Source organism: Ranitomeya imitator, chromosome 3 (assembly GCF_032444005.1).
Source record: "Ranitomeya imitator isolate aRanImi1 chromosome 3, aRanImi1.pri, whole genome shotgun sequence".
NCBI classification, from domain to species: Eukaryota; Metazoa; Chordata; class Amphibia; order Anura; family Dendrobatidae; genus Ranitomeya; species Ranitomeya imitator.
In genome coordinates, this window is record NC_091284.1 from 474,035,243 (window position 1) to 474,051,354 (window position 16,112).

At 47.0% G+C, this 16,112-nt stretch overlaps 1 protein-coding gene across 1 annotated transcript; it reads right to left on the reverse strand.

The window, feature by feature from the left end:
- Positions 1–13,528: 13,528 nt before the first annotated feature.
- Positions 13,529–15,577, reverse strand: LOC138671665 (uncharacterized). The gene is made up of 6 exons (XM_069759835.1): positions 15,572–15,577; positions 15,016–15,298; positions 14,818–14,901; positions 14,644–14,736; positions 14,493–14,567; positions 13,529–14,100 (listed from the first exon to the last, which is right to left on the reverse strand). The coding sequence occupies exons 1-6, from the start codon at positions 15,575–15,577 to the stop codon at positions 13,973–13,975; spliced, it is 669 nt and encodes a 222-aa protein (XP_069615936.1). The 3' UTR covers positions 13,529–13,972.
- Positions 15,578–16,112: the final 535 nt, after the last annotated feature.

Genomic DNA, 16,112 nt, shown 5'->3' on the forward strand with positions numbered 1-16,112 from the left:
TAATTATTAGCTAAATACATGTACAGTAAGCTAAGTAAGTAAGATTGTTTTATTAGTTTCAAAATTAGCCTGAAAATACATAGAGAATTACTGTGTGTAAAAGCTGATGTTAAATACGCATTGTATACAGATTGAATAAACATGTCACGCGAATGTTAGGTGAGGAAAATCGCATTGTACTCATATAACACTCTTCTTACTTTTCTGGAACAACATCGGACCGATTTTATTTACACTGATGAGTGTGACCCCTAAAGGCGTTACTAGACAGCTGATCAGTGCATGCACTTCATATTATTACAAGTGTTTTACCAGTGAAATGTCCATGTTGAGTGTAAGATAATTCCAAGCACCACTAGAAAATCACCGTGCTTTCTTGGAACAGCTTCCTATTAGACTGATGAATCAACAGAATTCCAAAAATAGGGATTTTTGTGTACTCACCGTAAAATCCTTTTCTCCGAGCCATTCATTGGGGGACACAGACCGTGGGTGTATGCTGCTGCCAATAGGAGGCTGACACTAAGTGATACAAAAAAAGTTAGCTCCTCCCCTGCAGTATACACCCTCCTGCTGGCTCTCAGCTAACCAGTTCGGTGCAAAAGCAGTAGGAGATCAATAACAATATATGAGCGTATAGCATGTCATATTCTAAAAAAACAAGCATAAGCTAATAACAGGGTGGGAGCTGTGTCCCCCAATGAATGGCTCGGAGAAAAGGATTTTACGATGAGTACACAAAAATCCCTATTTCTCCTTCGCCTCATTGGGGGACACAGACCGTGGGACGTCCAAAAGCAGTCCCTGGGTGGGGACAACAATAGATCAGGCCCTGTGTAACCGCTACTTACAAGTGCTCCACCGCCGCCTGCACAGTCCGCCCACCCAGACTCACATCTGTGGAAGTGTGGGAATTATAGTGCTTCAAGAATGCATGCGGACTGGACGAATCCGCAAGCTTGCAGGCGTGCCTTGCTGACGCCTGGTGCCTAGAACCCTTGATAGACAGGGAGATAGGCTGACATCTAGCACGGAAGGACTCCTGGATGGTGAAAAGAATTCATCATGTTATCATGGTCGATGAAACAGCTAAACCCTTCCTGAAAATGTCAGGAAGCCTTCCTCTACCGTCAGGAAGCCCAAATAAAACGTCCAACCTTCAGAAGGACGCCGTCCTCAAGACGTACCTACTCAGAGCACTCACTTCGTCCAGAATATGGGGGATCTTATTCCATTTTGTGGACTGGAGCCAAAAGAGATGAGGGAAGAACTATGCCCTCATAACAGTGGTAATACAGTACCACCTTGGTAACAAGGGATGGAGATGGCCTGAGGACAACCTTGCCTCGAAGGTAATAAGGGAAAAAAGTCTGAAAGAGCAGAGAAGCTAGCTTCGAAGACTCGTCAGAGTGAGAATATCGCAGAGGAGAACGGGACGACTTTCCCTGATAGTAAAGTCTGCTCGGATGAAAAAGGAGCCTACTGTAAGGCTCCTAGGAATAATAAGGTCCCAATGATCTAACGGTATGCGATAGGGAAGAACTACGTGTGAAAACTCCCTGTGAGAAAGTCCCTACTTGCAGTTGTGCTGCGATAAGGCGAGAAGATACTAGCTCCGCAAACAAAAAAAGGACGTGGTCAGTGCGGATCTCTGAGGATCACTGGGGCCCCTTTCTGCTTCCGAAAGGCTTTCGGAAGCAGTGGAAGGGGAGTTATGGAAACTGGTACCACGGCAGAACCAGAGCATGGAGAGCGATGGCTCTTGGATCTCGAGGCCGAACCACGAACTCGAGTACATTGGCCTTAAGTCTGGATGCCATCCCACCTACAACTGGAGAGCTCCAGTAAGGACAGATCTGATGGAAGACTTCGGGGTGAAGTTCCCACTGACTTGAGGCGGAACCCTGACGGCTGAATTTGTTTGCCGTTCAGAGTTCTACTTCTGGGATATATACTGCCGAGATCACCGAATAATAGACTTTGGCCCATCAGAGAAAGTGAGGTACCTTGGTCATGGCGCCTGACCGTGGGTATCTGCTAGATGACTGACGTAAGGCACCGCCGTGGCATTATCCAATTGAATTCGGATAGGGTGACCCGCCAGAAGGCAGTGGACCTGCTGAAAGACTACCGTTCGGATCTCCAGAACCATGATGGGGAGAAGAAGACTGGCATTGGTAGTTACTAATAACCATTGAACCCGGAGAAAGGCCCTGGATGAAGAAGGAGCTCAGAGACTATTGTCTGAAAGTCTGTTTGACTTGCTGAAAACGAGCGGAGCGAAGGAAACCGCTTCCATTGTCGTCACCATTTTTCCTCAGAACTCTCTTAGCAAATCGAATGAAATGAGGGGGTGAGTAATCAAGTCCTCAGAACTCTCCTTGCGCGAGCTCCCTGTTGAAGGGCCATGACCTTGTCTCCAGGAAGAATTACCATCCTTCTAGAAGTGTGCAGGATCATCCTCAAAAAGGATATCTGCTGGGCTGGAAATGAGGAGAACTTGTCTAAGTGTAGCTGCCAGCCCAGGAGAGAAGGTATCGCAAGAGATATAGACGACTCAGCGTAGTCCTGGAAGGGCGGCTAGACAGACCAAACAGGGCAGGACGAGCACGCCTCTAGAGTGCAAGAGAAACATGACATCCACCATGACCTGAGCAAACACTCTGGGTGCGGAAGCAAGGCCGAAGGACAAGGTTGTGACTTGAAAATGCTGTTGACGAATGGAAAGGTGAAGGAATTTTTGCAGAGGGCAAGCAACCCGAATGTCGATGGATGCCGGAAACTGCACCTTTTTCTGTTGAAGTAATGGCTGAGCGGAGGAACTCCATCCAAAGAAGGAGGACCATGTCAAAGGTTGTTAGAAGTTTGAGGTCCAGGGTCGATCTTACTTTTCGTTCCCCTGTTTGGAACCAAGATCCCTTAGATCTAGACTGTGCTGGACAATCCTTATACAATCCTTTGTCAGTCTCCCGCTCAAAGGATTTGATTGGCCAGTTGTTGCTGGTGTGAATCAAGGTAGTTAAGGTCTCCAGCCAGGAGACCATTGCTCTAGCAATCCATGCGGCCGCTAGGGAGGATAGAGCGCTGGACCCGAAGCCGCAAGACGGAACGAACCAGATTTGCTATCTGACAGTCCGTGGTATTTTTAATTGATGACCCATCAGGTAGGGATACTGGTAGGTATACCACAGGAGATTCTACCCGGTTAATCTGCCCCATGGCAGAATGTGCGGCTGCATCCAGCAGGTCATAGTCTCTTGCCATCTCCTCTTTTCACGGTGCAGAGATAAAAATTAGGAACCCTCGATCCATCAACCTCTTAACAGGGAAGTGGAGAGGAATTGTCCGCCTTCTTGCATCATCCACTAAATAGTGGTGATGCAGAGGGGGGAGCTCGTACGCCAAAAAGGGTGCCTCTATATGTCCACAGAGTTCAGGTCTCCAGGTGGACAGGACAGGTTGTCTGGCGTTAGGCCTGGATGTAGAAGAGGAAACATGGAGACGACACTCCGTGTGCTCGTCTGTTGATGGTGTGGGGAGATCGGTGCCCTTTAAAGGCCCCGTCGCCCTTAAACAGGCCAGGCATGGCATCCCACGTAGAGGCTTCTGTCCAGTGAATCGCTTATCCGAATTGAATGGCAAATGCTCTCGAGGGAGTTTAGTCTCTGAAGCTCTGGCAAGCTCAGGCAATATCCAATCCATATTCAGAGCCTTGTTGTCATCAAATCATTGGGGAGGGAGCAGGAAACGAAAAACTTCCGTTTTCTAGATGCCTGTATGTTTCTAGACGCCTGCAGGTTTCAAGAATACTTGCGGCCCCTGCTAGCCGACGGCTCCCATGTAGGATAGGGACCATGTATATTGGTCCTGCGAGCACTCCAAACACAGAGGGTACACAGAGGGATTCAATCTCTTGGTCAGAGAACCATGGATTGGTCAGTGAAGAAGTCCACTGAGGGGAACTAGAGGATAAAGCTGGGGTCGGCGGCGGAGGGCTCCTCGGACTGATCAAGTGCCTTTAAGACCAGGGAATACTGGTCATGCACCTTTAAGACCAGGGAATACTGGTCATGCGCCTTTAAGACTGGGAATACTGGCCATATGCCTTTAAGACCAGGAAATACTGGTCCTACGCCTTTAAGACCAGGGAATACTGGTCATGCGCCTTTAAGACCAGGAAATACTGGTCATGCGCCTTTAAGAACAGAGAATACTGGTCATGCGCCTTTAAGACCAGGGAATACTGGTCATGCGCCTTTAAGACCAGGAAATACTGGTCATGCGCCTTTGAGAACAGAGAATACTGGTCATGCGCCTTTAAAACCAGGGAATACTGGTCATGCACCTTTAAGACCAGAGAATACTGGTCATGCACCTTTAAGACCAGGGAATACTGGTCATGCACCTTTAAGACCAGGGAATACTGGTCATGCACCTTTAAGACCAGAGAATACTGGTCATGCACCTTTAAGACCAGAGAATACTGGTCATGCACCTTTAAGACCAGAGAATACTGGTCATGCACCTTCAAGACCAGAGAATACTGGTCGTGCGCCTTTAAGGCCAGGGAATACTGGTCATGCGCCTTTAAGACCAGAGAATACTGGTCATGCACCTTTAAGACCAGGGAATACTGGTCATGCGCCTTTAAGACTGGGAATACTGGCCATATGCCTTTAAGACCAGGAAATACTGGTCATGCGCCTTTAAGACTGGGAATATTGGCCATATGCCTTTAAGACCAGGAAATACTGGTCATGCGCCTTTAAGACGAGAGAATACTGGTCATGCACCTTTAAGACCAGGGAATACTGGTCATGCGCCTTTAAGACTGGGAATACTGGCCATATGCCTTTAAGACCAGGAAATACTGGTCATGTGCCTTTAAGACAAGGTACTTCCTTACCCGGGTACTGATGTAGAGTCAATGTGCCCCTTTAATGCAAAAATACTGTCACCCCAGTGTGAGCTGGCCAGGTGGACCAAGATGGCCACCGGGAGCTGCAGAGTTGATAAAATCTTGCAGAGAGCGAGAAGCGCCAATTTTGGGGGCGGAGCCACAGACACGATGTTGAATAGGCCCAAGCCGGGGCCTAAATTTCTGTAGCCGGCGGACGTCACCAGTGGGTCGTTCCAGGCAAGACTTCCAGGATGCGGCCTACAAATCGGCCGAAGCCGGGGACTAAATTTTTGCAGCCATCCAGAGCGTTACCTCAGAGAGGTGGGCCACAGGGAAGTGGCTGAGGCTGCCTGTGGATATCCCTCTGAAGATGGATCCACTCACCATTGGTACGCGTCCCAGCATGGAGCCGCCGCGGATGTGGGTTTCAGCACTGTTCTGTGCAGCGTGGACGGTGCAGGGATAAGCCTCAATCCATCATCCGTTTGTTAGGGAGGTGGAGAGGACCCGTCCGCCTCCTTGTGCCATCCGCTTTCACAGTGGTGGGACAGTGGGGGCTGCTCGGACGCCATAGAGAGGGGCCTCTGTACAGCCACGGAGTTCAGTCCGGGTGGACAGGGCCAGTTGTCCGGCATTAGGCCTGGCTCCAGGAGAGGATACATGGAGGCGACACTCCATGTGGTCGCCTGCTGCTGGTGTGGGGAGATCGGGACCATGAAAGGAACCGTCGCCCCTGAAGTGAGCTCAGGCATGGCTTCCCACGTCGCAGGAAAGGGTACGGGGAGGTATACTCGCCGTGCTCGCCTGTTGATGGTTCGGGGGAGATCGGAACCTTGAAAGGAACCGTCGCCCCTTTCACTCCGTTAATTAAAAAATAAAAATTTACAGAAAAGTAAACAATAAAATAAAAAAGTTGGGGTCTGAAACAGACCCATGTGCCTCCTACAGACACTAAGCAAGAACTGGTTAGCTGAGAGCCAGCAGGAGGGTGTATACTGCAGGGAAGGAGCTAACTTTTTTTGTATCACTTAGTGTCAGCCTCCTATTGGCAGCAGCATACACCCACCGTCTGTGTCCCCCAATGAGGCGAAGGAGAAATCCAAGGCACTGTAAGATGCCCAAGTGAGTTAGTTGTGGGCGAGCTGCTGTTCCAACTCGCTTTGACATTTTATCAAAAGAATGGAGGGCACCACCACTAATATATCAATAGAAACATGTCCCGAATCTACCTCAACATGAGAAACCATAAACCAAAACACATAGAAAAAGACATGTTGTAATGGCGGTCAATGGGACGATAATAAAGTACCAAATATAAATTTTTATTAGAGAAAGATAAGCAAGCATAGACATTAAAAACAATTAAAAGACCAGAAAATACCCACAATGACCAAAGGGAAGAACATACCCCACAGACTAAGATGTATTTTGGCACCTGAGAAGGAAAAAAGGTTGGAAAAAAACCTCCAAAGGCAAATAGTCAAGTAACAGGTTATTCAAAGTTATTATAATAAAGGAGGGTCACCACCATGACATATTCCTTCAAGACATAACAAGAAAATCACTGACATAAGAGCAAGAGAATTATCCAGCTGAAATTCATATAAAGTCTTATCCCCCCTGAATTACCTCATTCCCAACAAGCTGCAATAAGCTGCATAAAAGATCATAGTGAAGCACCAATACTAATCAGGGTTATCACAGCCAAGGCATTCATAGAGAAAGAGGCTCCATACTCATATGTGTCAGTCAGGTGTGAGGATCCCCAAGTATAATGGAGGTATCTCAAATCAAACAGACCGTTCGGTCCTGTCAGTCAATGTGCCAAAAGTCCGTGGGGCTGTGCAGCCCAACGCGTATCGCCACACAAGGTAGCTTCGTCAGGGAAAAATGTGCCTACTCACAGAACCTTACGTCTTAAATATGCTTACATAATAGGAGGACCAGAATCAGCTGCAGGAAAAACAGCGGCCACGAAACCGGAAGTGGTAATGGCATTGTTCTCAGTGTAGTGCGCATGCGCTAGAACACCAAGTGATGTACGCACAGAGACCCGGCTGTGCAACCAGAAATGATGTCGGCATGAAAAGAATCCATGACAACCAAAATAACATGTATGCAAAATATCGGTGAGCTATTCAAATATAGCATAGATATTGTTCAAAAAGGCTTGCGCATATTAGAGATATGTATACAAGATCAATTATTAATCTTTGGCTGTGATAACCCTGATTAGTATTGGTGCTTTACTATGATCCTTTATGCAGCTTATTGCAGCTTGTTGGGAATGAGGTAATTCAGGGGGGATAAGACTTTATATGAATTTCAGCTGGATAATTCTCTTGCTCTTATGTCGGTGATTTTCTTATTATGTCTTGAAGGAATATGTCATGGTGGTGACCCTCCTTTATTATAATAACTTTGAATAACCTGTTACTTGACTATTTGCCTTTGGAGGGTTTTTTCCAACCTTTTTTCCTTCTCAGGTGCCAAAATACATCTTTGTCTGTGGGGTATGTTCTTCCCTTTGGTCATTATGGGTATTTTCTTGTCTTTTAATTGTTTTTAATGTCTATGCTTGCTTATATTTCTCTAATAAAAATTTATATTTGGTACTTTATTATCGTCCCGTTGATCGCCATTACAACATGTCTTTTTCTATGTGTTTTAACTCACTCTCACATCTTACAGACAACTCGTATCCCAGTCCCGCTGTGCTGCTGTGTGTGAGGTGCATCACACTTTCTTTAGGGCTGTAGGCCTCTTGTTCTGAGTCCATGTATCCCTCTTCTGGAAACAGGGCAGCAATTAATCAAGGAGACACGAGGTTCATAAAAACAACCAAACTTTTATTTGGTGAATGGCAGTATTTACAGGAAGATATAGAGGTTGTCATCTTTCCCACAGGTACCGGATACAACTTCAGCCCTGGTTCTCGGTATCGGTAGAATGTCCCTCTCACTGGCTTCTCTAGCCCTAGGGAATTCTTCTCCATCACTAACAGTATATTTGGATTGCAATACCTTCCACCCCATGTAGTCTGAGTCCATCTTTCCCCGTAGCTTCACAGGCGGAGTGCGCCCCAGGCCAAAGACGTCCGTCTCGAGGTTGCTCTAGGCCATTAGACAGAATCACATGGAAGAGTATTTTGGGCAATCCACTGCCCTGATGATTAGACCTATGCTGTACCTATCAGTCTTTGACTTAGGGTACCGTCACACAGTGGCACTTTGATCGCTAGGACGGCACGATCCGTGACGTTCCAGCAATATCCTTACGATCTCGCTGTGTCTGACACGCTACTGCGATCAGGGACCCCGCTGAGAATCGTTGGTCGTAGCAGATCGTTTTAAACTTTCTTTCGTCGCTGGATCTCCCGCTGTCATCGCTGAATCGGCGTGTGTGACGCTGATTCAGCGATGTCTTCACTGGTAACCAGGGTAAACATCGGGATACTAAGCGCAGGGCCGCGCTTAGTAACCCGATGTTTACCCTGGTTACCAGCGTAAACGTAAAAAAAACAAACACTACATACTTACCTTCCGTGTCTGTCCTCCGGCGCTGTGCTTCTCTGTACTGGCTGTGAGCGCCGGCCGGCCGGAAAGCACAGCAGTGACGTCACCACTCTGCTTTACGGCTGACCGGCGCTGACAGTGCAGAGAAGCACAGCGCCGGAGGACAGACACGGAAGGTAAGTATGTAGTGTTTTTTTTTTACGCTTACGCTGGTAACCAGGGTAAACATCGGGTTACTAAGCGCGGTCCTGCACTTAGTAACCCGATGTTTACCCTGGTTACCAGGGGACTTCGGGATCGTTGGTCGCTGGAGAGCGGTCTGTGTGACAGCTCTCCAGCGACCACACAGCGACGCTGCAGCGATCGACATCGTTGTCGTATCGCCGCAACGTCGTTTCAGTGTGACGGTACCCTTAGGCCTGCTGCTTCACACATTGCCCTCCACACCCTAACTCATCACTTTCTGAACCTGGCAATAACTCTCAGTTCCCCCTCCCAAACTGGGCTGGCCATTACAGTTAACCCTGTCTAAACTAACTGCAGCCCCAGTGAGTGTCATCCTATTATAAAATAGATAAACATCAAATACATTTATGTAGAATGTCAAAGAGCAAACCATCAGCTCCACCACTCCTACAGCACCAGAATTTTTCTGACAGAAAAACTGAACTTTTATTTTGTTCATTAAAGAGCAGCATTGCAATGTTTTATCTGCATTGTATTTTACGTTCTTGTCACTTTTCGCTTGAAAAAATCTACAAACAGCCAAAACAATGACATGCAGCTAATATAGTATCTTTTTTTTGTCACTTTTCACTTGAAAAAGGCCACAAGTGTCCAAAATGTTGCAATGCGGCTTGTTAAGGGATGAAATAAAAGCTACAATTTTTTTTCCTTCCTGTCAAAAGCATGTGCTTCAGATCGACAGTGTCTGTATTGCATATTATATCCAACGTATGCTGAGAATTTGGTATCCTGAGGCTGTTGTAACTTGAGGGACGGCTATATAAATATCTCATGCATACATCTGAGAGGCCAAGTAATATTATAATCAAGGTAGTGTTAGAAGTTTGTTTTTCTGTCCCATCCATTCTTCTGTTCCTGCAAATGGAGTGTTTATCTATTGACAGATACAAATCAAGCTAGACCAGTCCGATTCACCATAATGCTGTCCCATTGGCCTCTGTTCTGCAAGTTGATTTTTAAGAAAAAAATAGCAGCATGCAAGTATGAATTTAGTCATAAGCATATTTAATGTGTTTTCGAAAGCATTTTCAATATCAAGTTATGGGGTGTTTATTAGTTGATGTGTAGGTTTAATATAGTATAGCCATTTTTGTGGACTATTAGGGATTAGTTTGTATGTCTAATACTCTGCTTCTGTTGCATTCATTTCTACATTCATTCTCTCTGTTTCTGCTTCTGTTGCTGGATGGTGTTGCACCTACAGTACATTATTGGTGCCACTTGGTGACCGTGTAGTAGTTTTGGATTTTGCTCTGGAACTACTGTTTAGAGGAAGCTTCCTTCTATGAACTTTGGGGGGAGCTCACGCAATTTCTTCTCCTGACTCGCTACCACCAGTTGCCAGTGATAAGCTCAGCTACACTTGGTTCGTACCCTTAAATTAGTGCCTAGATTCTTAGTGAGATACCTGTTCCTTGACTTATATTGACTTATTTTTTTGCCTCACAATTCTGCTTCTGTTGCTGACCTCTCGATTTCTGCCAGCCTCCCGATCTTCCCTTACGGACTGCTCCAGTCATAAGTCAGCCAGTTAAAGCACTATTTAAACTCGCTTGGGGCCTCCATGACAGTATCACTGGCCTAAACTATTGATCCAGCTATGATCAGTCAAAGTTAGACTAGTTGGTTCAGGATATTGCAGTACTAATCCAACATAATGAAATTGCTCGGGCCAGAGCTGCTGTAGTATCACTGACTACTACCGAACCCAAAGTGAATTTTCCAAATCATTTTTCCAGTATCTATACCATATTTTTTACCTTTAAAGAAAGCTGTAACCTGTATTTCAGACTCCACCCACAATTATCTGGTTCAGCATGTGGGAATAGTCATATGCTTGATGTAGAGTGACCCCCAAGCTTGGGCCTTTCCTTTATCCTCTGATGCTCCAGAACTCCAGATTACTTTTTTTTTTGAGACCCTTGGGTTATGGTATGATGACCCTGACTGACTTTCTTTCACAGAATATAAATTAACAGTCCTATGCCTAGGAAAACCTACTGCTTGGGAATACTGAACTGACTTTTGGCACTGGGCCATAGACTCACACTGGAATGACAATGCCCTTCACCATCTGTTCTGTACTCGATTTTCTGACAAAGTCAAGGACTTGTTAATACAGTACTCTTGTCACGGTCAGCTGTAGCCGCAGATGCGGCCCAGCCCATAGACGCCCCCAAGCCGACCAACCTCAGAAGGCGTGGGGCACGCGTCCCAACAGCCTACAGTATCCCAGCTCAAATTAAGGGGAAAAGAGTAAAGGGTTAAAGCAAACATATGCATTGCCATGCCGAAAACCAAAAACAGACAGAACGGCATGACATTATTCCCTCTTCAAGCCCCTTCTTCTGAAGTCCCCTCCCAAAAAAATACACAAAAACTTTTCTTGGGAAAGGTGGTGAGTCCCTGTTCCCAAGCAGCAGAGTTCATTGCTCCAGAAATCCACACCGCTTACCAACCGCAGGGTTGAGCAATCTAGTCCACTACCAGCTAGGATTCGAGCCATATCATCCGCTGGCCAAGCGGGGCAAGGAAGCAGTCCTACAGTCCATACATGCTCAGCTGAGTCCGAGGCCTGAGCTTCTGTCACGTTCAGCTGCAGCCGCAGATGCAGCCCAGCCCATAGATGCCCCCAAGCCGACCAACCTCAGAAGACGTGGGGCGCGTCCCCCTGGGGACGCAATACAGACCATTTAAACCGCAGAGGGGGACCTGGGCCTACCCGAACTAGGGGAGGGCAGAGACCGGGGTTCTGTGGCAGCCCAGGTCATCAGCTGGGACACTGGCGTGGCAGCCCAGGTCATCAGTTACATCAGGAGATCGAACAAAGGAAGGACATCAGGAAACACGAGAACATCAGGATGCAGATAAGATATCAGGACACATGAGAACATCAGGACATAAGGGTCCATGAGGTCATCAGGACACAGGAATACTGGACAGACTTCTGGGACACTGGCGTGGCAGCCCAGGTCATCAGCTGGGACACTGGCGTGGCAGCCCAGGTCATCAGGTTAAATCAGGACATCAGGGATACCGGATAGACATCTGGGACACTGACGTGGCAGCCCAGGTCGTCAGCTGGGACACTGGCGTGGCAGCCCAAGAAATCAGACCTAGGAAGGAACTCAAGTGTGATGGTGCAAGCACTGCCGTACTGGACATGAGCCAAACGGGGTTAACACCGCATGGTAGTCAGAGCACAGAGTAGTAGATGCTCAGCAGAAACACCGGTTTCAAGAGACTCAAAGTCACTGGGAGTGAGGCTCCAGATGCAGAAGGATTCCAGGAACATAATCACAGCACACACAGTTCAGACAGGTTCAGGTACAGGACAGGTACAGGATCAAGGATTCGGGCCTGGATATACCACCTCCAGGACAGGTGCCAGAACAGGACAAAACAGGAATCAAGGCAAGGACTTTAGTACCAAAACATAGGAGAGGTGCAGGAAAACAAACACACATAGCAAAGTTCAGGAGCTTTGTGAGTAGCTCCGCCCTGCCCATAGGGCAGTGGAACTTTATATAGGAGCTGCCCCTCAGCAATTGGCTGGGGACAGCATTTCAAGTACACACCCTAACCCTGATAAAAGCAGGGGAGGTGTGGCCGCGCACGCCCTAAGCACACGCAGAAACCATTACAACACCAACAGTGCAGGATGGATCTGAGGTTCAGGGCACCTGACTGAAACTGCAGGAACTGACCCACGTGGAAAGTCATGCACCAGCTGCCAATGACCTCACAACCCGCGGACAGCTTCACAGCAGCAACCACGGACCGCACATGAGGAAGGTATGCAGCAGGGCAAATACCTAAAAACCCATGTACGACTGCGCAGCAGAGCAGGGAACTGAGAAGGCTCCATCCAGGTAACAGCCAACAGTATCCCAGCTCAAATTAGCAGGAAAAGAGTAAAGAGTTAAAGCAAACATATGCATTGTCATGCCGAAAACCAAAAACAGACAGAACAGCATGACAACTCTCCTCCCGAATTCCTTAACTCTCACAGCTGACTCTGCACCCCCAACTAAAGGTACCTTCACACTGAGCGACGCTGCAGCGATATAGACAACGATACGACCAAAAGGCGATCACTGGAGCGTCGCTGTTTAGATCGCTGTAGAGACGTCAAACACACCAACGTTCGAACGATGCCGGAGCGATACAGTGACGTAACAGCGACTCACGGATCGTTGTCGCTGGTTGCTTGCTTCACGTCAAACAGCAGTGGTGTAAACGATCCGATGAATTGGCAGCGTAGTCAGATAGGTGTCACCCAGGTGGGTGACACCCAGATAGGTGTCACCCAGGATGTGACGTCCCGGCGTCTCAGAATATAAACCGCGACTCTACAGCGATTGATTCACATTGTTCGAGAGCTGCGTATGCCTGTTTTTCCTGCATTTCTAGCGTCCTGTCCGGAACGATCCTTCTCCAGCTACGATCCTCTTCTACCGTGAACGTTCTGTGCGGAACGCCGTACTCCACTGCCGGCGTCTTCATCGGTTCTTTTATTGCTCATCAACGGTATGTTCAATTTTTTTTTTTTTTGTATAGTAATGGCTATGTAGTAATGCTAGACGCAATGCTTATCTAAGTATATGGTATAGTAATGTATAAAACATATCTGGCAGCTATCTTGTGCATCTGGTAAGCGGACACACAAGATGGAGGCACTTTCGGATGCAGTTTGCAAACTATTTGGCGCTGTGTAGCATTTTTTGCGCAAACTATATGGTAAGGCCAACCAACTCTTTTGTGTCTACCTTGGCTTAGCTGTCCCTGGCCTGCTCCGCAAGTAAATAAAAACAGCTCACAACTGGTAAACTAATTTTTTTTTTTTCACAAACTGACCTTATTTTTTTTTGATCAAGAGACAATCACTGTCACGCTATCTATATTCATCAAGTACGGTGTCAGAAAAAATGAATTCATGATAAACATATACAGGCTCCTGAATTCACTATTTCTGACACCTGGCAGGTGAGCATAGATATGTACCGTGTGACAACCATTGTCCCCTCAATTTGTGTGATTATGGAGATGCATGTAATATTTTTGGCCCACCTCATATCTGTATACTACAGACACACCAAGCTGCAGTCTTTTCATTTTTAACTACTGGAGATATTATGTGGGCCAAAAAGTGTGTGTGGCGACGTTTCTTGGCGCACGGTGTGTTGCCGGCGGCTATAGACACAATAAACCAAACATAATTGTGTCAAATCAAACTTTTTTTATGTTGTTAACTGAAAAATAACAAGTAACAGAACAATATCCCAAACAATGAAAGAAAAAAAAAAAAAAATCAGAACCTCCCACGCCTCAAGAGGTGTCGCAGCGTGCGGCCATGTTGCTGTACTTGTTGCAGCATGAGCGCTGCTGTCCGCTCCAGGCGGTCTTGCTTGGCCAGCAGCTCTCTCACGGTGTCCGGTTCTGTGATAGAAGAGGTTGGAGAATGGACAGTGATTAAGCTGCAACGGTGGCATGTGTTTACATAACCAGCAATTTTACGGTACCGTCAAAAATAACGATTTTTGTAACGATATCTTTGATTTCTGTGAAGTTGCAACGATATTGTTAACGCAATCGTTCTGTGTGACAGCGACCCAGCGACCACACAGTGACTTACCAACGATCACGACTAGGTCGTATAGCTGGTAATGATCGTTAGTAAATCGTTTATTGTAAAATGGTACTTGTAACTACACACTCAATTTTCTACTGCCCCAGAGGGCATTTTTTAGGTTCAATGTTTTAGGGTCCGTTTAGTCGTTGTCAAATGTGACATCCCACCGATAACCCCCTCCCACTTTCTCAATACTTACGGAAAAGGGACGCCTGTTGCTCATCCGCGGAGCTGCTGACCACCCATCCCCTGGCTCGGGCCACAGCTCCTGCTGCTGAAAGGAAGCAAATACATATCTGGTTAACAATTGAACTCACTGTGGTGAAGCGCTCGCTGGTTTTGTCACTTACGAATGCTTGTCGCTGGAGAGAATGACGCCGACCCGGGGGAGGAAGATGGGTGTTGAAAGGGCGGGGTTGTGGCCTGCGGTGGGGTTACTGCACCTGTAATGTACACAATATTTAACCTCCCTACTAATGGCCCGTATGGCGTCATTAAATTCTAAAAAAGGGTGGTTAACTTACGTGACGACACTGGCTGTGGGCTTCCGCTGCTAGCCGCTGTACTGCTGGCTGCAGTGGGTGCTGTCCTCTGCCGGCGGCGTCTCTCTACACCCCAAAAAAAGACACGCAAGGTTTAGACACCAGAAGTACAGAGCTGTAGACTTAAATAAAAAATTAAGTAGGCGCCATCGCAATTGCCAGACATGAGGGGTAACTTACGTGACGGCCCTGGCTGTGGGCGTACGCTGCTGGCCGCTGTAGTCCTCTGCTGGCGTTGTCTCTCTATACACAAAAAATAAAGAAACACAATGTTTACACACCAAAGTACAGAGCTTCCGACACCCCCACAAATAACAAACCTAGGCCAGTGGCATAAAGGAATAAAATTTAAATTTAACTCCCCAAATCGAGGTACATATATAGAAGGTGGGAAGCGCCACACGGCAGTGCGAGTGTCCCTATTCCCCCCTCCCGATACTGTGTGTCTCCCAATTACATTATACTGTTACTTGCCTTGCCTGGTCTCTGCCCGCAACGTTGCCAGATAAAGTGGCTGTTTGTACCGGAGGTCGGCCCACTTTTTGCGCAGCTGCAGCGCACTGCGCCGGATGCCGAACCTCCGCTCCATCTTCTGGGCAATGTGGCGCAACACCTCATTCTTGTGTAGATTTGGGTGTGCTGGGCGACTCTCCCGGCCCTCATAGTCCATGGCATCCATTTTTTTTACAAAAAAGCAGACCTCTGTCTGCCCCAAAGGAGGACATCGCTGTCTCGCCGCCATTTTAGCAAGAGAGACGCTGTATGGCACCACCCAGCCACGCCCAGAGGAGGTCCTTGATTCTACCGTTCTGGCGCGCAATTCGCAACGCTATAGCGTCTCCATTTATGCACACCGTCGCGGGTGTGACGTCGGCTCCAGAAGTCACTATTTGGCGTTCCCGTTATAAATCAGCAGCGCTCATCGTCCTGTTTGTTTCAGTGGATGGTACATTTAATGGAGGGTATCTATGGGGTATGGCTGTTGTGTTAACGTTGCTTACAATTAGCCATGTATATCTCTGTGTATGTATATATATGTGTGTGTATGTATGTATATATATATATATATATATATATATATATATATATAGTACCTTACATCCTATGTTAACATTTTTGTCAAATGGTGCAGCATCGGTGACGCAACGGAGAATGCATTACAGTATTGGATGTCTTGTGTAAGTTTTGAAAATGATATGTAGTAATTTTTTTTTTTCTTTTTTCCTTTCTCAGGTTGCCATGTCTCATTCGGATGTACCTGTGATTGTTGCGGCCGC

Coding starts and splice junctions, on each gene's coding strand:
- LOC138671665 (XM_069759835.1), bottom strand. Junction 14,902..15,015: donor CCCACAGCCAGGGCCGTCAC/GTAAGTTACCCC, acceptor TTTGGGGTGTAG/AGAGACGCCGCCGGCAGAGG. Junction 14,737..14,817: donor CCCACAGCCAGTGTCGTCAC/GTAAGTTAACCA, acceptor TGTACATTACAG/GTGCAGTAACCCCACCGCAG.